The sequence below is a fragment of the Abrus precatorius genome, unplaced genomic scaffold (genome assembly GCF_003935025.1).
Source record: "Abrus precatorius isolate BTA unplaced genomic scaffold, Abrus_2018 Scaffold4, whole genome shotgun sequence".
Taxonomy (NCBI): Eukaryota; Viridiplantae; Streptophyta; class Magnoliopsida; order Fabales; family Fabaceae; genus Abrus; species Abrus precatorius.
This window is the reverse complement of record NW_020874384.1, coordinates 19,306,397-19,328,069: the sequence shown is the minus strand read 5'-3', so window position 1 is coordinate 19,328,069 and position 21,673 is coordinate 19,306,397. Positions and strand designations below refer to the sequence as shown.

The 21,673-nt window shown below is 33.6% G+C and overlaps 3 protein-coding genes across 5 annotated transcripts; all 3 read left to right on the top strand.

Annotated features, from left to right (window-relative positions):
- The first annotated feature begins 263 nt into the window (after positions 1-263).
- On the top strand, positions 264-2,619 carry LOC113864791 (serpin-ZX). The gene is made up of 2 exons (XM_027498902.1): positions 264-778; positions 1,504-2,619. Exons 1-2 carry the CDS (start codon positions 389-391, stop codon positions 2,281-2,283), a joined length of 1,170 nt encoding a protein of 389 aa, XP_027354703.1. The 5' UTR covers positions 264-388; the 3' UTR covers positions 2,284-2,619.
- A 2,230-nt stretch (positions 2,620-4,849) lies between these two features.
- LOC113865299 (mitogen-activated protein kinase kinase kinase 5-like) lies at positions 4,850-9,800 on the top strand. The gene is made up of 12 exons (XM_027499759.1): positions 4,850-5,372; positions 5,457-5,590; positions 5,666-6,182; positions 6,281-6,368; positions 7,088-7,150; positions 7,258-7,421; positions 7,586-7,661; positions 7,841-7,900; positions 7,989-8,114; positions 8,730-8,945; positions 9,108-9,211; positions 9,326-9,800. The coding sequence occupies exons 1-12, from the start codon at positions 5,053-5,055 to the stop codon at positions 9,507-9,509; spliced, it is 2,052 nt and encodes a 683-aa protein (XP_027355560.1). The 5' UTR covers positions 4,850-5,052; the 3' UTR covers positions 9,510-9,800.
- Positions 9,801-10,657: 857 nt separating this feature from the next.
- Positions 10,658-20,514, top strand: LOC113864557 (gamma-tubulin complex component 5). Of its 3 annotated transcripts, XM_027498408.1 has the most exons (17): positions 10,743-10,948; positions 11,070-11,333; positions 11,439-11,536; positions 11,760-11,922; positions 12,016-12,126; positions 12,793-13,818; positions 13,908-14,060; positions 14,139-14,238; positions 14,360-14,454; positions 17,092-17,280; positions 17,389-17,445; positions 17,592-17,663; positions 17,762-17,860; positions 18,226-18,357; positions 18,474-18,647; positions 19,730-19,903; positions 20,014-20,514. In XM_027498408.1, the coding sequence occupies exons 1-16, from the start codon at positions 10,832-10,834 to the stop codon at positions 19,886-19,888; spliced, it is 3,009 nt and encodes a 1,002-aa protein (XP_027354209.1). In that variant the 5' UTR covers positions 10,743-10,831; the 3' UTR covers positions 19,889-19,903; positions 20,014-20,514. The 3 variants fall into 3 exon arrangements, 2 of the variants coding, with proteins under 2 accessions (XP_027354208.1, XP_027354209.1); XM_027498407.1 differs by having other exon boundaries at positions 10,658-10,948; positions 19,730-20,514; XR_003504877.1 differs by lacking the exons at positions 19,730-19,903; positions 20,014-20,514 and having other exon boundaries at positions 17,762-17,799; positions 18,474-18,615.
- The last annotated feature ends 1,159 nt before the right edge of the window (positions 20,515-21,673 follow it).

The window sequence follows — 21,673 nt, the reverse complement described above, 5'->3', positions numbered from 1 at the left end:
AAAAATTAAATTATTATTAAAAGAATTAAAAAATACAAAAAATATTAATAACGTGTTAAAAAAAGAAGCAGCAAAAAGCATCTCTTAAGATTGGCCCAGGAGAAGACAACATTGAGGAACAGAGGATCTCAGTAATGGGTAAGCTTTTAGTTCATGGGCTTGGTTTTTTTATTGGACAAGATCAGCCACACGACCCCAAAAAACGGGCTAAAAAGTTTCTAAACTCCAAATTCAATAACAAAAAGCTCCAAATTCCAAACTTAATCCCGAAGCATCGGCGTGGCCACGTAGGCAGAGAGTGAGAAATGTCAAAGTGGGAGCGCGACACGGTTGTCCTGAATTAAATTCGGGCGTCGACTCTTGAGTGTGTTTGGAAATCGAAACAACAATGGATCTCCGTGAATCAATCAGCAACCAAACCGACGTTTCTCTGAGCATAGCCAAACTCTTGTTCTCGAAAGAAGGTTCCGACAAGAACCTCGTATTTTCGCCCCTGTCGCTCCATGTTGTGCTCAGCATCGTCGCTGCTGGCTCTGAGGGTCCTACACTCAATCAACTTCTCTCCTTTCTCCGATCTCAATCCACAGACCATCTCAACTCCTTCGCCTCTCAGCTCGTCTCCGTCGTCCTCTCCGACGGTGCTCCCGCCGGCGGGCCTCGCCTCTCTTTCGCAGATGGCGTGTGGATTGAACAGACTCTTTCTCTTCACCCTTCCTTCAAACAACTTGTCGAAACTGATTATAAGGCCACTCTGGCTTCCGTTGATTTCCAGACCAAGGTAAATAACTCTCCATCTTTTTCATCACAATCCTTCCTTGCCCTGTTTTGTTAGCTATTAATTTACCTTCACATATATGCATTTTTATTTTTTTTTACTTCTTAACCTAATTTAGAACAAATGTTATTTATTTCATACAAACAATTAAATTTTCCTAACAGATAACCGTCTAATTTAGACGCAATTTTGAAAAATGTAAAATAAATCTTCCACTTGATGTATTATTTCGTCTCCTTCGTGGACCGCCCCACCCCTCACCGAACTTCATCTTTGAAGTCATCACCAATTTAATAATGATCCAAGCATTGATGGATACCATACGTTGTTCAAATGTTAGGCTAGTCCTGTTAATCTTTTCTTTTTGAGTGTGTCATCAAGTGAAAAAAGAGTGTAAATGAGATACCAAACAAGTGCAGTACTACCTTGCCACAGTAAGCTTCTAGGCTCTGGCTCTTGGTGGCATATCCTTTAGTGACTCCCCAGATCCCTTTAACATACCACTGAAATGGTTTAGAACAGCATAAGTGTTGAGTTTCTTGGCAACTAGATGGTCTATTTTGTAACTCTTCCCATACTTGATCTGTACTGTGTCTAACTAATTTGTTAACATAAATATGCTAAAATAAGATTAGCAGAAAGTTAAATTCTTCTTAAAATGCTTACCCAAAAAAAAGATCAACTGAGATATTTACGCATTTGATTTTAAATGCGGTGATGGTTTTAAGGCTGTTGAAGTGACCAATGAAGTTAATTCATGGTCTGAAAAAGAGACAAATGGCCTCGTTAAAGAGCTTCTTCCTGCTGGATCAGTGGACAGTTCAACCAGGCTCATCTTTGCAAATGCACTGTACTTTAAAGGAGCATGGAATGAGAAGTTTGATGCTTCAACAACTAAAGACTACGATTTTCACCTTCTTAATGGCAGCTTAGTCAAGGTTCCCTTCATGACAAGCAAGAAGGAGCAGTTCGTTAGGGCTTTTGATGGTTTCAAAGTCCTTGGCCTTCCCTATAAACAAGGCCAAGATAAGCGTCAATTCTCTATGTACATTTTTCTTCCAGATGAAAAAGATGGGTTGTCAGCTTTGGCTGAGAAGTTGGCTTCTGAATCTGGGTTCATGGAACGCAAGCTTCCTCATCAAAAAGTGAAAGTAGGAGATTTCAGGATCCCAAGATTCAATATTTCTTTTGGGTTTGAAGCATCTAATGTGCTGAAAGAGCTGGGAGTGGTTCTGCCTTTCGCTGGTGGATATTTGACAAAAATGGTGGACTCTCCTGTGGGACGAAACCTATACGTTTCCAACGTTTTCCACAAAACTTTTGTTCAAGTAAATGAAGAGGGCACTGAAGCAGCAGCGGCCACCGCTGCAACTGTGCGATTGAGGAGTGCGTCAATTATGACTGAAATAGACTTTGTTGCTGATCATCCGTTCTTGTTCCTCATCAGAGAAGACGTAACTGGAACAGTACTCTTTATTGGGCAGCTTCTCAATCCTGTTGCTGTTTGATAATAGCTCCCATACACTGGACAACATTGGTAGCAAAACGTGAACCATTTTTATTCTGCTATCTTGTTTTTCTTATGGGTCCGCAATTTGTTACCATTTGACTCGTGAATTAGGGGTGGAGAGAGTACATATTTATGGACCGGCGTTTTTATATTTTTAGTTGCTGAAAGTTATTAGTTATCACTTATGTAGTTACGTGTTCGAGGGGTGCTGCGAATTTTCAAATATTCATACTTTAATGGATAGGAAAGGGGTATTGAAATTAACAGTGTGACTTGACATCAGGAAAAATTTGCGATCTGTTAGTGTTAATGCGTTCTCTCCGCTTCTCGTTTGCACATTATCTGGTTTTCCACCTTACCAATCAATCTTTTTACTTGGTCGGTCTCTCCCCCTCTCGTATTTATCAAATTTTTTAATGAATTCATTATTGAATTTAAACGGAAATATTTTAAAATATAATATCAATAGTTAAATTGTTAATAGGATGCAATTTTTATAAATCTAATAGTTGAATTATAACTGTACATTGTTTTGATTATTCGTGTTAATATTTGATCGATTCACTTATTTTAAGAGGAGGCTTTGGTTAATTTATTATGCTTAATTTATACATATTGAAATTTATGAATCCAACCATCATTTTAAGAGTAGTTTAAATTTGTAAAATTTTATAAAAATTTAAACAATATTTGATTTTCTTAAAATAAATATCAGAATCAGGTGAAAAAGGTGTCAAACTTAAGACAATAACACCTGTGACAATTTTTTATTAAAAATAAAATTAATAAAATTAATTATTTAACTCAATATGTTTACAAAATAAATCAAGTATACAAAATTTTATACAAATTGCGTGTGCCTGTGTGTAGTCCTCAGTATAACATTAAAAAATTTAAGAGTTAGATTAATAAAATTAACTTTTAATAATGAAGTTATTAAAGATGATATTTTATTTTATTTAATATCTGATGTCATTTGGTTCTATTGATTAACTCATTAACTTACTTTCTTCATTTTCTATTTTATTAACCTATTTAATAATGCTGAACATGTTAATGTATAAAAGTTTTAATAAAATCGTAACATAATTATAAAAAAAAATAAAAATATTGGGAGAGTTGACTTTTATTATGTTGTGAAAGTTTTCAACTCAGATAAATTTAACTCTTATCAAGAATACACATGATATAGACCTAAAAAGAATAAACAATTAAGAAAATAATGAATGACAAACACAACATATTTTTTAAATAGCATATATAATTATGTTGTAACAACTTTAATGATAATTATTGACTAACTTATTTTTCTTAATAATTTTTTATATATAATAAATTTATTTAGTTTAATAATTTATTTTTAAATTATTAATAAATAGATAATTTTACAAAAAATAAATTTTATTAAAAAAATTTATTTTAACGTATAATATAATCTTTAAAATATAAACTGATGTTAGTTATAATACTATAATTTTATAATTGTTTAATTTATTTAAAATTTGTTATGCATTGTTATAAAGATAATATTACATAATTTAATAATTAGATTAATGAAAATTTCATGTAAACAATTATTAAAAGAGTAAATTAACAACACTTGTTTGTGAAATAAGTGGATTGGTTCTCGTTTTTTTTTAGACAGTTAGTATGTTTCCACAACTACATTTATTTTATAATATTAATATACTTTTAATAATGTTAAACGGTTTAACGGAATAGAAATGAAAAACATCAAGTAATAGAATAGATAAAACTTGATCAATTGATGGAAGAAATTTCATCAAAGCAAAAAATAAAATAAAATATTGTGTTTCGACCAACAGATGTTGCAAATGTAGAAGAAACAAAATGGAGCCTCTCGCTTCAATCCAGTCTCGCTTAAACAGTGATATAAACTGTGAAGAAAACATGATTTTTAAAGTTAAAAATACAAAAAAGAATATGATAGACACACATTTGCAAAAATTAAATAAAATATTTTATAATAAAATTAATATAAATAAACATGTTTGAATACATACTAAAAAAGTTGAAAACACTTCAAGCTGTCAGGAACGCATTGTAGGCGGAAATGTCAACCCGGTCCTCTGACAATTTCAGTATTTCTGTATGTGGGTAACATTTCTATTCATTTTTCTTTTACTTTATCCTCATCGTGCTTTTCTATTCCTTCTTCTTCTTCCGTGGGTTACGTCACGTGTTTTATAATCTTAACTTGGTACACCTTTGTCTTAAAAATTGCTTCAACTTTAATTCCAAAGTTTAACTTTTAATATTTACAATTTTAAAAATATAAATTTTAATTCCTGTTATCAATACCAAAATAATTAGGCTGCAAGATGTACTTACTTGAATGAATATGTACAAGTAAAGACAATAAAATTAAAAGTATTAAATCAAAATATATTGAGATAAGGTGAATAGGTGGAGTAGATGTTAGGTTTGAGTTTAGACCTGAGAAGCCCAAGTCAAGAGGCAAGACTCACCAGCGTTGCTCTCTCCTCCAATTTCCTTGAATTGAATTGAATTGAATTAAATTGAATTAAATTAAATCCAAAGTCAGAAGTGCTGACCATGAAAACCAAAATATTGGCTATTCAACCCAAGAGGCAATTTGAATTGGAAAAAACAGCGAGCAAAGGTAAGAAACAACGTAGGTGTTTCCTTCCTCTGGTGCTCGCTGCCACTTTCCATGCCACACCAATTACCAAAAAACAAAGAAAGCACCACTCTCACATGACGACTTCAAGTTCAATAACCAGCAATGAACACTGCAACATCTCCAATGAGTTTTTCTAATTCTAATAACTCCAACAAACCAACGTCTCCTTCACCTACCATTCAGCAACGCAGGCTTACGAGACAGAGAAGGCTTCGTTACATGAGCGACCAAGACGCTGGGTTAGGGTTACATCCAACCTCTTCTTCTTTACCTGCTTCTCCTCTTCCCTCCTTCGTTAAATCTTCAGACCACTGGTCTTCCTCTGCTATTCCTCAACCCCTTCCACGTCCCGATTCCCCGTTGACTCGCAGACCTGATCTTGGATCTCCTCCGTTCGAACACCCTCCCTTCGCTTTTCCCAGGTAAACCCAACTCTTGTGTTTTTTCCTTTGATTTTCAATTCAAGCATGTGTTGATCCGTTTGTGAATTCATTTTTACGTTTCAGAAAGTCGGTGGATCATGATGCGGTGAAAAGTTTACGATCTTCGAGCAATTTAGGAAGACCGTCGTTTGACCAGGCTACTGCTAATGCCAAATATGATTTGAGAGTGAATATTCCGCACGCGAGAGTCTTGGCGGGTGAGTTATGCGTTCTTGTTGTCAATTAAATTTAGGTTTTACTATGTTTTTTATTATGTCTCCTCGTTCATACAGGTAATACTAGTTCATGTAAAGTTCACAAAGAGGTTTCTCATGATAATGATTCTGAGAATATTTCCAACTTGAGATTGCGTTCTTCTGCTAAGAGTGCCCCAACCAGTATATTCTCCAGTCCTGTTACTAGTCCACGTAGGTCCAGTAATGTAGATTTACACGATCCTTCCCTCAATTTTCCTCAAGATTTTCATGATATTTTGAAAGTTTCACTGCCTAAAACTACTCAGAGTCCAGACCGGTCTCCTCTGCACAGTCCTTACCTTAATCCTAATATTCAAGAGGGGTCTCAGCTCCATAAATTTTGCTCCAGAGTGTGGCCTGAAAGTAATCATGTCGATGCACATCCGCTTCCTCTTCCTCCTAGAGCTTCACTGCCTGCACAGTCATGTTCACAGCATCAACCTGTCATCGTGCATCACACCACAGAAAACTCACCTTCCTTGAAAGGTCAATGGCAGAAAGGAAAACTTATTGGACGTGGATCGTATGGAAGTGTTTATCATGCGACCAATTTGTATGCACTCCTTTTTTTTTTTCTTTTCATTGGCTGTTATCTGTTTTACAGTTTACATTTTCAGTAGTTACTCACTTGTGTTCCTGTTTGTGTCACAGAGAGACTGGCGCCTCTTGTGCAATGAAAGAGGTGGATCTGTTCCCTGATGATCCTAAATCTGCTGACTGCATTAAGCAACTAGAGCAGGTTCTTTGCTCAAGTCTTTTATTTTATCATGTTCTAAATTAAGAATACCTCTATTAGAGAGAACAATGTTATGCTAACAGTGAAAAAAAGAATGTTAGCAACACAATCTTTAACACACTTTTTCTAATACACTTTTTGTTATTGGCTAAAATATATTGAAAACTATAAAAACCACATGGATCCCACTCTTTTTTACTATTAATTTTATATTTCTCTCTCATACTTTTATAATTTTCTATTAATTTTAACTAATAACAAAAAGTGTTAGAGAATGTATTGTTAACATTCCTCATAGTAAAAAAATGTTTACAACATGGTCAACCCAACTCCATAGCACAATTTGATTGGCTACATATATTGCTATTGCTCTACTGTTGGATTTAACCACATTACCACTTCTTGAAATGCATGAGGTATCAATCAATTACCCTGTTAGTACATTTCACACAAACAAGGAGAGGTTTTCACGGAGAGCCTCTTAGTACTAAGACTTGCTTCCAATTATAGAAGCCAAATTGTTGTACTGGTCAATTATGCTGTCAGTGTTGATTTGCAGTTCATATTTCTCTTTAGTAGATAATAATAATAATACTTGATTATCATTATTATTATTATTTTCCATTCCATGATATCTTTTCTTATGTACCCTATAATTGTTTGTTCACATTTGCCAATTTGTTGGTGTTTAGCCCGTTGTTCTGAATAGTCCATTATTTCAGGAAATCAGGATTCTCCGTCAACTACACCACCCCAACATTGTGCAGTATTATGGCAGTGAAATAGTGAGTTAATTGTTGGTTCTTGTTCCAGTTATACTATACGAAATGAAAAGTTTAAGGATCTTTATGGCTGTGAATTAAGATTGAATTTGTGGAACATTTGTTTTCAGGTTGGCGATCGACTGTACATATATATGGAGTATGTTCATCCTGGATCACTTCATAAGTTTATGCATGAACATTGTGGAGCTATGACAGAATCTGTAGTTCGCAATTTTACACGGCATATTCTCTCCGGATTGGCATACTTACATAGTACCAAGACTATCCATAGGTATTTCTCTGATTGATGACTTTTTATATTTTGTGAACAATCTATTGGCATCTGAGGATAAAGCTTATTCTAGCTAAAATCATAACTCTTAAATAAAGAAGAACATATTGAATTTGTTCTTGATCAGGAAGAATTTTTTTTTACTCTGAATTTTTGCTTTTTAGGGATATCAAAGGTGCAAACTTGCTAGTTGATGCATCAGGCATAGTTAAGCTTGCAGATTTTGGGGTATCAAAAATTGTAAGTTTTGAAGTTATTTTCTTCTATTTACTTTTAATTATGTAATAATCAATGTGTGCTTTTGCATGTGTGTCTAGAGAGAGAGTTTGCTTGCCAATCTTTTGTTTTGTCCCCCCCCCCCCCCCTCTCTTATCTCTTTTTCTGGAGGTCGTGTAATTTGTACAATCTGCTCCTTTCAGCTGACAGAAAAATCATATGAACTTTCATTGAAGGGCAGTCCCTACTGGATGGCTCCTGAGGTAATTTATTAAATGTATAATCTATGGTACTTTTGATGGGTAATGAGTAATGACATGCCCTTCTTTTACTGTAATTTGTTCGTTGAAGCTCATGAAGGCTGCCATAAAGAAAGAATCCAATCCTGACATTGCCATGGCCATTGATATATGGAGCTTAGGGTGTACTATCATCGAAATGCTGACAGGAAAACCTCCTTGGAGTGAATTTGAAGGGGTGAGCACTTTAAGCATTTTAACTCATTATAGTCAAGGATTTTGCATATTAGTTGGTTGGTTTAATATAAGATCAATAATCCCTCCACCTCGGCTGGGTGGCAGCAGGGTAAATATGTAAAACAAACATCTCGGTACCAGTTATTCACCACCCCCCCAACACAAAAGGGAGTTCTTTCAAGTTTCCCGTGTAGCTTAAATTTATAAGTTCGGTACATGTTTTCCGACAGACATTTCCTAGCGATGGGGTGAGAATGTATGATTTCTATGAAGGTGGAAATTTTTTTTGCATACTCATGGCATGAAACATTGTCTAAAATTCTTTTTTGGCATAACAATCATATTTATAGCAATCTCAAAATAATGATTCTTAAGTAACAATTCCTAGAACATAAAAAAAGATTTTGCAAACCAAATGGCCCTTTAGATTGACCATTTACTGATTCCTTTTTGTTTTTTTATATTAATACATGTTGATTTGATTTTGCTTTCACATATGTCTAAGCAAGGAATTTGAATATCCTTGCTCCCCTTTGATATTACTATTATTGGCATTGGTTTTCTCATTTTTTGTTACTTGGTGAACATAATGGCCTGATTGAATTCTGTCTACTAGCCTCAAGCCATGTTCAAGGTACTTCACAAATCTCCAGATATACCCGAAACTTTGTCATCAGAGGGACAGGATTTCCTTCAGCAGTGTTTCAGAAGGAATCCTGCTGATCGACCATCGGCGGCAACACTTCTTACGCATGTCTTTGTACAAAATTTGCATGATCAAGATGTTGTAGTTCATTCACATGGCCATCCCAGAGGAGACCCTGGACCAGGAGTAAGTGCTATTTACATTTGAACTCCTTGATCATGTCCAATGGTCCAAGGAGATCAATCATTGTGAATTATAACCCAATACTTGCTTGGGTTTATAGGTTTGTGCTAACCTGTTTGGAAGACATAACTCGCTGCTAACTTGTCCAATTGTTTGTGCTTGTAGGATTATTCACGTAAGCATAGTCCCGGTCACACTTCAAAAAATAGCCGTGGTCTAGTGCCAGCCTTTCGCACACGAATTTTTAATAAAATTAATAATTTAATAGGGTATGTGTTCGTCATTATTTGCTGTTGGTATTTCTTACATATATGTTAAATTTGGAAATATGCTTCTGGCTACCTTATCGGAATAATTTTCTTTGTTGTTTTTGTTGTTGACAGTGACACTTCCAAAAAATATGATACTGAATCTAATCATATGACATCTTCTCGCGACTCTCCTTGCTCACTGACAGAAGTAAACAGTCCTCAATCTCCCTTGAGATCTAACGCACTCAATTACATGACTGTTACTAATTCCGGCAACATACCCTTCACCGTTATGAGAATCATCAGGCACATTTGAAGCTTGTCACAGTCAGTACTCTCACTGGGTAAAGGACAATTATCGTTGCAGGGATTTGGAAACTAGGCATTATTCGTGCTGTTAAAAAAATATATCAACCCGAAGTGGTAAAAGAAATGATAAATTCACATTCATTTGCAGTTATTATGTACATAATAACAAGTCTAGGTTAGTTGAACCTATTCCCACGCGAGAAGTTCACATGTAAATTTAATTGATTATATAATCTTTTAGGAATAATCATTATTTGTTCTTTTACATTACAATTTTACATCCTCCGTCGTATCCTTCATCTTTGATCTGTTGACACGTACAACTAGACTTTATGGTTGAGAAGGTGCAGATGCCTTTTTGAATTTCCAATATCACCCGTCACACATAAAATTCAATATTAGAAAGAGAAATGTAATACCAAACGGAAAAAAAATCTTATAATGAATTATTCTAATTATTTTTAATTGTTTAAGGAAACAATAAATTAATAAATAATATTTTATTGAAATTATAGTATTTAATATTGTCAATCTAGTGGATCATGATATTTTATTTATAAAATGTTTATTATATTTTTTTTTTACCGTGAGTCATTGACTTAAGAAGTGTTGTTTTTATTTCATGATATTAAATATGGATTATAAGTTTTCTATCAAAATTATAAGTTAATTAAGTCTCTCTTCTCTTAAAAATAAATAATTTTTGTCCCTTTATCAATTTATTCTGCCAGAAACTTTTAGCTTTTCATTAAAATATTTATAAACTAAATATATTAAATTTTACTGAACTTTTTGACTTCTAAACATTTAAAATTATTCTATACAATATTTTTTTTTTGTAAATCTCAAACATTTGGATAAAAAAAAATAATTTGAGGAATTTAAATATAAAATATCAATAAATAAAACCAATTTTGCTAAATTTAAAAAAAATGTTTAATTAGCTAAAAGATTATATAATTCAAGCTAAAGAAACTAAAATTGAATAAGCCAATAGAAAAAGATACGAACGAGAGGCAACATAACAACGTTTTTTTGTCAGATTGTCAAGTTTAAAAAAAGGTCGTTCAACATGGGTTGAAACTACTTATCCATCAGCCCATTCGCAGCCCAATTAAGGTGCGTTATCTCGGGCAGACCCAGGTGCCAGGGGGTCCACTAAGTCTGAGTATCAGTAATGGCTCCGCCATTAACATTTGAAAGCCAAGCCTATAAGCCTGTTCCGTTCCGATCTCCACAGTCTACACTTTTGTTTCTTACTAACTCTTATTTTCCTCCCCTCTCTGCGGACCAATCCATGAGTGTTCGCTAATAATTCTGCAGAAGAAGATGGGTGCAGAGGCACAAATTTCCCGAAGCTTAATCAACAGAATCTATGCTCCATTGGCTAATGAATTTCATTTTGCAACTCCTCTCTCCTCCTTGCGAACAAATGAACTTGACCTTGTATGCTTCTCTTCTCTCTCTCTCTCTCTCTCATTCATTCATTCTTGATTTGCATTATCCTTTAACTAATGTGTCAATTCGTTGGTGCTTTTCCTCATCCACCTCGTTAATCTGATTAAAGGTGCGAGGTGTTTTACGAATGCTGCAAGGGTTTTCCGGTTCTTTATTCTCTTGGGATAACAGTGGAAACCGTTTTCGTGCCAAGAGTGGAATATACGTTAGTCATCTCTCCCAGAATAGTCTCCACTCTCTTCTCAATCAATTTATCCACGCAGCAACTTGTCTCCAATTGGTAGATATTACACTCAATAGAGTTGAAACTGCGGTGCCAAAACCTCCTCCAACTTTGAAGGCTTTTGCGTCCTCTGCTTCCGCGTGGCTTAAGGTTTCTTTTTTATTCTCATAGAATCCAAAATTTATACATGTTATTCTGTATCGACTTTTCTCTGTTCTCTTTTTTAAATCTGAGTCTACTTTTGCTGTCACGCAGCGTTTACGGAATATTGCGTTGAAGGAGGAAGTGTCCACGAGCAATGCAGATGGCATAACCACTCCAACCTTGTTAGGATTAGCTAATTCTTTATCGAGGTTTCTGCTTTCTTTAAATTTTGATCTGTAGCGGAGTTAGGGTTATTTTGCATGTAGGCTGGTAGTTTTCTGTCTATTGTGTCACAAGAATTTGATTTTAGGAAAGTGAGTTCACATTTGGAATCTTCCTGAATTGTTCTTTTGAATCATCTCTACAAGTTAAGTTTGTTTCTGGGGGTTGTGAAGTTTGTGATAGTATCTGATGGTCATTTGTTGACTACAGTCTCTGCTCAGGGGCTGGGTTCCTATTGCGAATAGTTCATGAGGCCATCCCTGCGGTATACTTTGAGGTTGGTGCATCTGTACCGGCGGCAGAACTGGCTGTTCATGTGCTTGACTATCTTCATAAAAAGCTTGATGAAATGTGTCTTGTTGAAGGTGGTGAGGTCGTAACTATTTTTTCCTGCAGCATGTTACGTATCTTTAAAATGTTTTTCTTGGTTCGTGTTGTCAAACTTTAGAAACTTTCCTAATCACAGGAGGAAGCTTATCAGATGGTGCTTTATATGTATTTTGGAAGCTTATTACCATATATTGAGGGTCTTGATTCCTGGCTTTTTGAAGGAATTCTTAATGATCCTTCTGAAGAGGTAATGGTTATTGAATCTCTCAATTGCTGGAGGGGGAAGAAGTTCTTTCTCTATGTTGTGCTAAAGAATGTTGTAGAAATAAGTATGTTATGTTGTCCAACCAAGTCATTGCTTGGTACTGTTTAAAAAGCAATTATTGTACTTTCCATTGAATATCATGTGTTTCAATAAAATCTATAGCTAAGATCAATTTTGGTGCATATTCCAATTATGTTCAATGGTTTAAACTTCAAAATTAATTCTATTAAAATTGATTCTTCTCAACCCTAAACCAAATAGGGTCCCAAGAAATACTCTCAAGATTCTTTTGGTGCTAGAATTGCTGAGGAATGCCTTTATTTCCTCCTGTTGCATTCTTGAAGTGGTTATGATGGTTTTGCATGACACTCAAGAGAATCATTTGAGTGCATAATTTTCAATTTGTCCTAAGCAATTTGAGATTTAAGTAGGTTGTATTGATGCTGTGAGTATTTGTGGTTGACACATACTGTTAAGAACATATATGGTTTTATTTAATCTTTACACTTCCACTCATACTAAGAAAACTTTTCAGCCAACATCCTTATGTAGAACTTTCAACTTTGACCATAAACTTTCTAAACATAAAATAAATTAATCTTACTGTGTATTAAAATGCTATATTGATTGTATCATCTCTCTTTTCAGATGTTCTTTTTTACTAATAAAGAAGTGTCAGTTGATGAGGCTGAGTTCTGGGAGAGGAGTTATTTATTAAGAATGCTACAGCATGTTAAGTTTGATTCAGAGTTCTCTTCCATGAATTATGCCAGTGATTCTGTGTCAGCATCAAATGACAAGAAGGAAATGGACAGAAGGGATTCCATCCCTTTGTCAAGTACAACTAAAGGAAAAGAGCAGAACACTAGAGGCCATCCAGCTTGTCCTTTTTTTATTAAGGATTTAGCTAAATCAATAGTCTCTGCTGGTAAATCTTTGCAGTTAATGTGTCATGTCCCCAATTCCTCAGCAGCATGTAGCAAGGGAAGTAATTGTGAGACTGGAAGTACCAAATATTTGAACGATGGTTTATATCCTTCTCAGAGATTGTCTGGGCTAACGTTGTCAGAAGTTTTTTCCGTATCACTTGCTGGACTTGTTGGTCATGGTGACCATGTTTTTAAGTACTTTTGGCAAAATGACTGGTACAAATCTGTATCTGTTTCTTCTGTTGTATCTCATGTAAATGAGGAAAGCACAGAGAATGACAATAATAATAAATCATCTCCTCCACCTTACTCAGAGAAGACTTGGTATAAGTTCTTGATCGATACATTATTTCTGAAAGGATCAACTGATTTGAAGCTAAAATACAAAGGCATAAACAGTGACACAAGAGACCTGAGAGGGGCCAGAGTTGTTCAAGATGAAGTGATTCTCTTGAGATCATATGTAGAAAATCCGGTTATTACTGTATGTCAAATGAACCTTGGAAAGAATGGGGATGCCTTAAAAACATTGAATTTGTCTCAGAAATTCTGCTTGCCTTCATTAAATGATGAGGGTTTAAGAAAGGCAATATTTGGTGGAGAAAGTACAGCATTTTCTGATAGCGAGGGAACAAACTATACTTTTGGCTTTCAGTTTGGTGAATCTGAATACCTTCGCTCACAGGATGAGAGAAATCTGTTAGGAATGTTGTTTCCTTTTCCCACTATTTTGCCTTTGTTTCAGGTATTTCTACTAGGTACCGGTAGACTGAGCAGCTTTAGATGCAGGGTGCAGTACTTTAGTATATTGAACAAATATTTGATTTGAAACAGAATGATCTTCCTGTGTCAGAGCTCTTGCCTTTTCAGAGGAACAGCAGTCTTCCTTCAAGAGTTCTTCGTTGGATGCAAAATGTTGACCTAAGAACTACTCCACTTCCACTAGTTATTATGCAGTACTGTCTAACTGTCTACATTCAGAAACAGGTGAATTAAATTAAACCATCTGACATCCAGGATTTAAGAGTATGGCAATATACAATAGCTCTATTTTGAATTGAACAGGTAGAATATATTGGAGTGAATATGTTGTTAAAGTTGATGAACGAATGGAGGTTGATGGATGAGCTTGCAGTGTTGCGTGCTATATACTTGCTAGGTTCAGGTATTTGCTTATTATTTTAATTGTTTTATACTTTTTCTATGTTGTATATTGAGCTTTATAGGGTAGGAGTGGAGTCATCTTGGTTTCTTTGTCTTCTGCACTGATAATTTGTCTTGTGCAGGTGATTTGCTGCAACACTTTTTGACTGTAATTTTCAACAAGTTGGATAAGGGTGAAACATGGGATGATGATTTTGAATTAAACACAATATTACAGGTAGATGTTCTTGTTATTTGCTCTAGTATACATTTTTGTTCTACTTTATTTTGAGTCCATCTAACATCTGCTGCAATTTTTCTTCAAGTTAGACTAGAAAGTTGCATCTAAATTATAATTTCTTGTATTAAATTAAATTTATTTAAAGGTTTGAGGATTAATGGCATGGGTTATCATTGAAATGCTTGATTAGTGATAGAAAGGTCATAACTCATAAGATCTTTGGCTAATTCCATCTAGAAAGAGTAAATTTATATAGTGTGTAAGGCCACTAGAAAGGACCTCAGTACCTATCTATTTCTGGCTAACTTCATAGACTTTTGAACTTTTTAATGGTTGTACTGTTCCCTGTGCATGTGACTCTGTCTTATCGAAATATTACTGCTCAACAAGGAGTAAGTACCAATTGGTCACTTGATGGTATGATTATTTGAATTTCACATTTTTCCTCATTTCTCTGTGAAATGATTTTGAGGGATCATTGGTGTGTTGCACTGTTGAATTGAGCTTGTTTGTGGATCTTATGTTATTGTATAACTCTTGCAATTTTCATGCCCATTATTAACTATTAATGGTTTGGAATTAATTGTTGTGCTGTCATTTCTAGATTCAAATGCTACCGAGGAATGCAAGAATTGAACCACAGTAAACTATTCCACTTAGGAATGGTAATGGGTAAAATACTTAATGGGTACCTGTAAAATTTACCCTCAATGAGTAGGGTATTTACATACTAAATGGGTACAAGTATGAGTATGAAAAAATACCTACAAATTTTAATGGGGATGAGTGCGAGTATAGATACCTAAGTATCCAACACGCCTCATATCCGCATATACTAATATATATATTAATTATGTTACTTATGTGAGAGAGAAGTCTTGACCCAAAAATCTATTATGGGAGAAAATTAGAGTTAATATTTAATATTTTATAGGGCTAAGTTTTCTCTATAATCGTTACCAATTATATAATCATATAAGTTACTTTACAACTTACCCTATCGAGAGTTATATTTTCGAAGTTTGATTTACAGATAAATATCTAATCTATCACTTTTTATAGGATTGAGAGATCAAGTTTGACAATTTTCATATTAAATTAGTTTTTAATAAGTAAGTTGAAAACTCTATTATAATAATAATAATAATTATTATTATTATTAGTATTTCTAATTATCTTTGTTGTTTGAATAATTTTTTACTTACAATAGAGTAACTAAGAATTTAAGAAAACAATAACATAACTCATTTTTAGTTTTTAGGAAGTTTTTGTGAATATATTTATAAAATTTTGGTCAATATAAAGATTTTACTATTTATTTTATGTAATTTCATGTCTTATATTTTTTACTCAGTTCAAAATTCTTTGAGAAGGCCATTATTATTTTATTTTTTTGAATGGACAAATTTTTTATTTTGAATTTTTGAGTAATTATTTTTCAATTTATAATTTTCTGTTTTTAAAATTTTTTCTATGCAAAATAAAAGGTTGAAAAATTTAACATAAATATTTATGTTACTCAAATAAAAAAATGTATATTTAAAGATATAAAAATTTATCTAATTAAGTTTGTTTAATAAGACTAACATAAAAATATATTTACCAATAAACTAAACCATAAAAATAATTTTTTTCATATTTTTAATAGAAAAATTCATTTATTATTTTATATTATTTAATTAGGCTAGTATAATTTAATTATTACATGGTTGATATAAAAATTAATTCTTATTAAATACTTGTATGTTCTAGTTTTTTTTAGTATTCCTAAACCAAAGCAATATGTAAACCTAAAAGATAAGTGTTTGCTCTAATTTAGATTATTTAGTTTTGATGAAAAGGCAAAATAGCCTAATTATATCTATTATTTTGATTTTATAATAAATAATTAACTAATATTCTTTTTTTTAGGTCTTAGAGAGTGACAATACATGACTCTCAAGTTCATGAATTGGTTGTTTTAGATGTCTTGAAGATTATGTGTGAAATTTTGTTTATAGTTTCTAAGTACTTTAGTTTAGAAAGTTAATGTATTAAAATGCACTTAGCACTTGTTATCTTTGAATATTTGTTTTCTATCTATGCTTAAACTTTGTTCAAAAGTTACGTATCAAATTTTTGTATTATCATGCTACTTGTGTAAAATTATATAAGTATTTTTTTTCTTAGACAAGCGTAGGTAATAGAGGTGAGTATGTGTATGTGGATATATAAAAGGTATGGGTATATGGATATCCAAAGGGTACAGTTATGAGGATTAAAATTACTACCCACCTGTAATGGTTTGTTCTTGTGGATTTTCTTATAGTCCATTTAGTTACTGGTATTATTATTTAGACATATTGACTCAATGGGAAAATGATGGGACGAGGTTGTATTACACTAATCACCATAAAAAATGGATGATGATGTCAAATTGTGGATTCTACCTCCTATACTAGTTTGGCAAATTGGTAGTAAAGCAATCATGTGATTAGTCACTATTGCTGTGTATAATGCAAAAGAGATTAGCTATAGTATAATGATGGATTCTATTGTGTGCTTCAGTTTATTTAATAAATTTATGAGTATTTATATGCCCTTATTTTTTATACAATTTTCTGATCATAATCCATCTATGCATGTCAATTACAGGAATCAATCAGAAATTCTGCTGATTGTATGCTGTTAAGTGCTCCTGATTCATTGGTAGTGTCAATAACCAAAAGTCTTGTTGACAGTGATGAGGAAGCTAGCACATCTGGTGTTGTTTTGAGTACTCATAAGAGTCATATCAGTAGCTTTGGAATTAACGGCCTTGATATGCTCAAGTTCACGTATAAGGTCATTCTTTAGTCAATTTATTCTGCCTTTCTAACTGAATTCCTGTTTAGTATGGGTTTCTGTAATTAAAATTATGAATAAAGGTATATGGAAATTGGGAACTGGCAGGTCCCTTGGCCCCTTGAACTCATTGCAAATACAGAGGCAATTAAGAAGTACAACCAGGTGCCTAGCTTGTTTTTGGGATTTTTTCTCTCTTTACGGTAGCCTTATAATTTTTTTCATCATTTAGATTATGATATTTGTCCCTTCTATCTGGTTCGTTCTTTTTGCTTACCATATTCTGTTCCTTTATTAAAAAAAAAAATTAGGTGATGCGGTTCTTATTGAAGGTCAAGCGTGCAAAATTTGTGTTAGATAAAGTGCGGAGATGGATGTGGAAGGTGCTTCTTTCATGAACTAAACTCGAGAATCTAGTTTTGTATTTTACTACATTCTGAGTATTTACTGTAAGGTTGGAAATTGAAATCACAATTTGCAGGATAGGGGATCTATTACAAACGACCGAAAGCATCATTGGTTAGTGGAGCAGAAACTCCTTCATTTTGTGGATGCTTTTCACCAATATGTGATGGATCGGGTATACACAGTACACATTACACTAAGATAATTGCAAAAATAATTGTTCCAAGAAAATATTTATCTGTGACACAATATATATAGGACATGATTAATTCCATTGAAGTAATGATCTAGCATAAACCGACATAACATAAGAGCTGCTATTATAACTTTTTCTGCTAGATTTTGGATGAGAAAAAAAAAGAGGGAATATAATCATTGACGTGTAACCTACCAATAGAATGGCTAGTGGTAATTGCTTTTAATGCCTTCTAATTCATTTTATGGTATTTGCTAATCACTCTATGGAATCTTCCCATTACACTCATGCTTTCATGGTTTGTCATTTTGTCAATGGAACCTGTCACTACAATTTCTATGCAGGTATATCACAGTGCTTGGCGTGAACTATGTGAAGGTATGACTGCAGCTAAATCACTGGATGAAGTCATTGAAGTCCATGAAGCTTACATTTTATCAATTCAGAGGCAGTGCTTTGTGGTTCCTGATAAGCTGGTGATTTATTGTATCTCTTGATTTGGGCATTTATTTTATCAATGTTTTGACTGGCATATTTATAATTTATAATAGAGCAAAGCTTGAGTAGTTTCAGTAATGTTTATTGCATTCAGGGGGCTCTGATTGCCAGCCGCATTAACAGCATCCTTGGAATAGCTTTAGACTTTTATATCATACAACAGACATTAAGTAGTGGTGGAGCTGTTTCTGCAATCAAGGCAAGGTGTGAGATGGAAGTGGACCGGATAGAAAAACAGTTTGATGAGTGCATTGCTTTCTTACTCAGGGTATCCTTCTAAGAATTTATTTAACTATGCTGATACTGTGTGACTGCCAGTTCAACTTGATCTTGATGAAAATAATGGATTCTTTATACTTTGACTAGAATACATGTGCATCATCATTTTCCTCATGAAGTTGTTTGTATAAAACTGAGCACTGGAGAAATTTACAGATGTATGTGACCATACAACAAAATGCTCTCGGGGATTCTATGCTGCTATTGAGTGTCACAAACTCAATCATATTATAGTCTGATATGTGCGGCATGTTGATTTTATAATTAAGATGCCCTCAAGTTAGAAAGGAAAAAATTTGGATCAATAGAAGCCCAATTGACAGATGATAGTGGAATAATTAGAAGTAGAAAAAGAATAAGAAAAATATATGTAAACCCTGAAAATGGATCAGATCTAAATGGCCTGTCTGAAGAATTTGTTTTTGAAAGAGAATGGTGTTATTTAAACCAGGTAGCTGACCCCACATAATGGGAAAAGGTTTTAGTGATTGTTTTATGCCCTCAAATTTGCAGTACATAGTCCATAAATAATATCAGGGTTTGAATTTATTTGATTGGCTTACCCGAGTTGATTGAAATGCACTAGTTGACAGTTAAAGTTCATGTCTGTATAAAATGTCTATTAGAGAAAATACTTGTGGGAAAAAATATTATTGAGGAATCATATTCATAGTTGACTACCCAATCAAACACCATGGTTCAGTTTGGTGCTTGATTTGACATGCAACTATTTCTTTTCTGAAATTTGCCTTCATCTAATCACTTTTTACAACTAGCGATATGTTTTGTCATGGAAGGTGGTTATTCAGTAGGACTTTTTATATAGAAAAGAAAAGGTTGCAGCAAAATGGAATATGATGGCATCAAATAGCACTGAGGAATAATTCCCTCAATGCTATTGTGATAGCATTTTACATTTAAGATTGTGCACTCTTAGTATGTGAAATTTAACACTGAGAGTTTAACTCTACCAGAGGAATCTGGTCATATCCTTTCCCTTTCTCTTCCCCTCCACCATCTTCCAGAGAAAAAAAAAGGGTTAACAGTGTTATTCTTATTCTGGCTTTTCAGGTCTTATCTTTCAAACTAAATGTTGGGCACTTCCCTCATTTGGCTGATTTGGTGACCCGAATTAACCACAACTATTTCTACATGTCCCCTAATGGAAATTTGATGACTGCCTCCGGTTCTGGAAGTGTTACTTCAAGGATGGGGAAGGCCCCTGGGTAGATTGTTTGATCGAAGGTGGATTGTCATAACTTTAATCTGAATATGAGAATAGTTCTGCACCTGCTTTCGTGTTGTACAGTTTTTTGAGAGTATATTCATTTGCTTGATCTTTTGGCTTAGTGAAGGAGGAAAGTTGAAGGCTGTTGTTACTGTGTTGCCAGTAACTGCAGGGCGGCATGTGCTTACGGTTGCAAGAGTGCATAGTAAGATGTAAGTTGTATTGGGTATTGGTTATATGTCAGCTACATTTGATCAACTCATTTTTTGTCTGCATGTTAGTTTGTGCTGGATTTTCTTTTGCTCTACTTTTTTTTTCCATGTCCTACACAGTATTAGCTGTACATAGATGGGCTTCATGAATTAATTTAAAATGGGTAAATTACATTCACACCTCCTAAGGTTTAACAGAATTTTCTCTGATACCCCTCCTTATTTATTTTTACATATATGACCTAATTTATATAATTGTATAAGAAATCAGGGATAGTTTATGTAATCTAGAATGGTGTGTGATGTTATATTATTACATAAATTAAATGAAACTTGTGTAAGGTGAAAAAAATTATCCGGTGAAATTCTATTAAACTTCATGAGATGTGTGTGTAATTTAGTCATTTTAAGTTGTAAATGTGATGACTAAATTAAATGAAACATGCACTACGGGGTAGGAGAGCCCTGATTTTGGAAATATGATGACTAGTTTTTCTCTGGTTAAGGTTGTTTTGGTTTCTGATTCCTACAACCAGCCAATAAGCTATGAATGTTTTAGTGTTATTTAGGCAGACAAGCAAAATGTCTCCCCATAGTGCATGTTTAGTGCAGTTCAATTTAGAAAATATGTCAACTTTTAATTCTTTTTTTTTTTGCAAAGTATGTAATATTTTCTTAAAAATAATCTTTACCCAAAACATGTTTTGCCACAAGATGCAACACACCAATATTAAAGGATGACAAGTGCTTGACTCTTGATGGACATCATGGTCGGTTTCATCTAAAACAGTGGTCCAGGGTATACCTGGAATGAATTCCTCTGCTATAAAACTGTAAGGAACACAATTCTGACCTTGAATAAGTGGCACCAATTCAGTAGAAGAAATAGATCATGACTAAACACAAGAAATGGAAGACAGCAATGTCATGACATTTCCATGGAATAAGACAATGGTGGAATGGTTCTTGGCCGTTATAATCCCCTAAAAACAAAACACACGCATGATGCTCTAGATAGATCTCTGAATATTTTTGCTAGTGATTGTTGCACATAAATATAAATAATTAGAAATTTTAAAATATTTGAAAAAATAGTTTGATTTTATCATTCACATTGTTTAAAAATTGTCATTTCTTGCCATTTAAATGGAACAAACATGAAAAATAATTAAAAATGGGGAAAGAAGTAAAAACTTGGTTTGGGGTGCTGGGAATCGTCCACTGATTTATTTACTAGTACTCGTCAAGACAAATGAATGATGGCAAATAAAAGATGTATGACCATGGTTCTTCAGCCATTTGAATTTTATTTATTTGGCATTGGAAGAGGGGGAAAGATATGTGAAAATTTTAACACCCAAGAATCATCTTACATATAACTTGTTAATTGTCACTTCTTGAACTATATTTGGAAGGTTCAGCCATTTGAAGTGTGAGTGAGTATTGTTACTCTATTTTGTTTATTATTACTTTTATGCACATTATATTGTTTGTCATAACATTTTTTTGGTTATTCAAATTAATATAAGGGTATAAGACTGACAGCAGAAATAATAAATAAGAGTGACAATAGGA

What these genes read in the sequence shown, in the direction of transcription:
- LOC113864791 (XM_027498902.1), top strand. Translation starts at nt 389, where the DNA reads ATGGATCTCCGTGAATCAATCAGCAACCAAACCGACGTTTCTCTGAGC. An exon ending in CCGTTGATTTCCAGACCAAG is followed by an intron (nt 779 to 1,503) that starts GTAAATAACTCT and finishes GATGGTTTTAAG; the next exon opens with GCTGTTGAAGTGACCAATGA.
- LOC113865299 (XM_027499759.1), top strand. Translation starts at nt 5,053, where the DNA reads ATGAACACTGCAACATCTCCAATGAGTTTTTCTAATTCTAATAACTCC. An exon ending in CCTCCCTTCGCTTTTCCCAG is followed by an intron (nt 5,373 to 5,456) that starts GTAAACCCAACT and finishes TTTACGTTTCAG; the next exon opens with AAAGTCGGTGGATCATGATG. An exon ending in CCTACTGGATGGCTCCTGAG is followed by an intron (nt 7,901 to 7,988) that starts GTAATTTATTAA and finishes TGTTCGTTGAAG; the next exon opens with CTCATGAAGGCTGCCATAAA.
- LOC113864557 (XM_027498407.1), top strand. Translation starts at nt 10,832, where the DNA reads ATGGGTGCAGAGGCACAAATTTCCCGAAGCTTAATCAACAGAATCTAT. An exon ending in GAACAAATGAACTTGACCTT is followed by an intron (nt 10,949 to 11,069) that starts GTATGCTTCTCT and finishes ATCTGATTAAAG; the next exon opens with GTGCGAGGTGTTTTACGAAT. An exon ending in CTGTCTACATTCAGAAACAG is followed by an intron (nt 14,061 to 14,138) that starts GTGAATTAAATT and finishes TGAATTGAACAG; the next exon opens with GTAGAATATATTGGAGTGAA.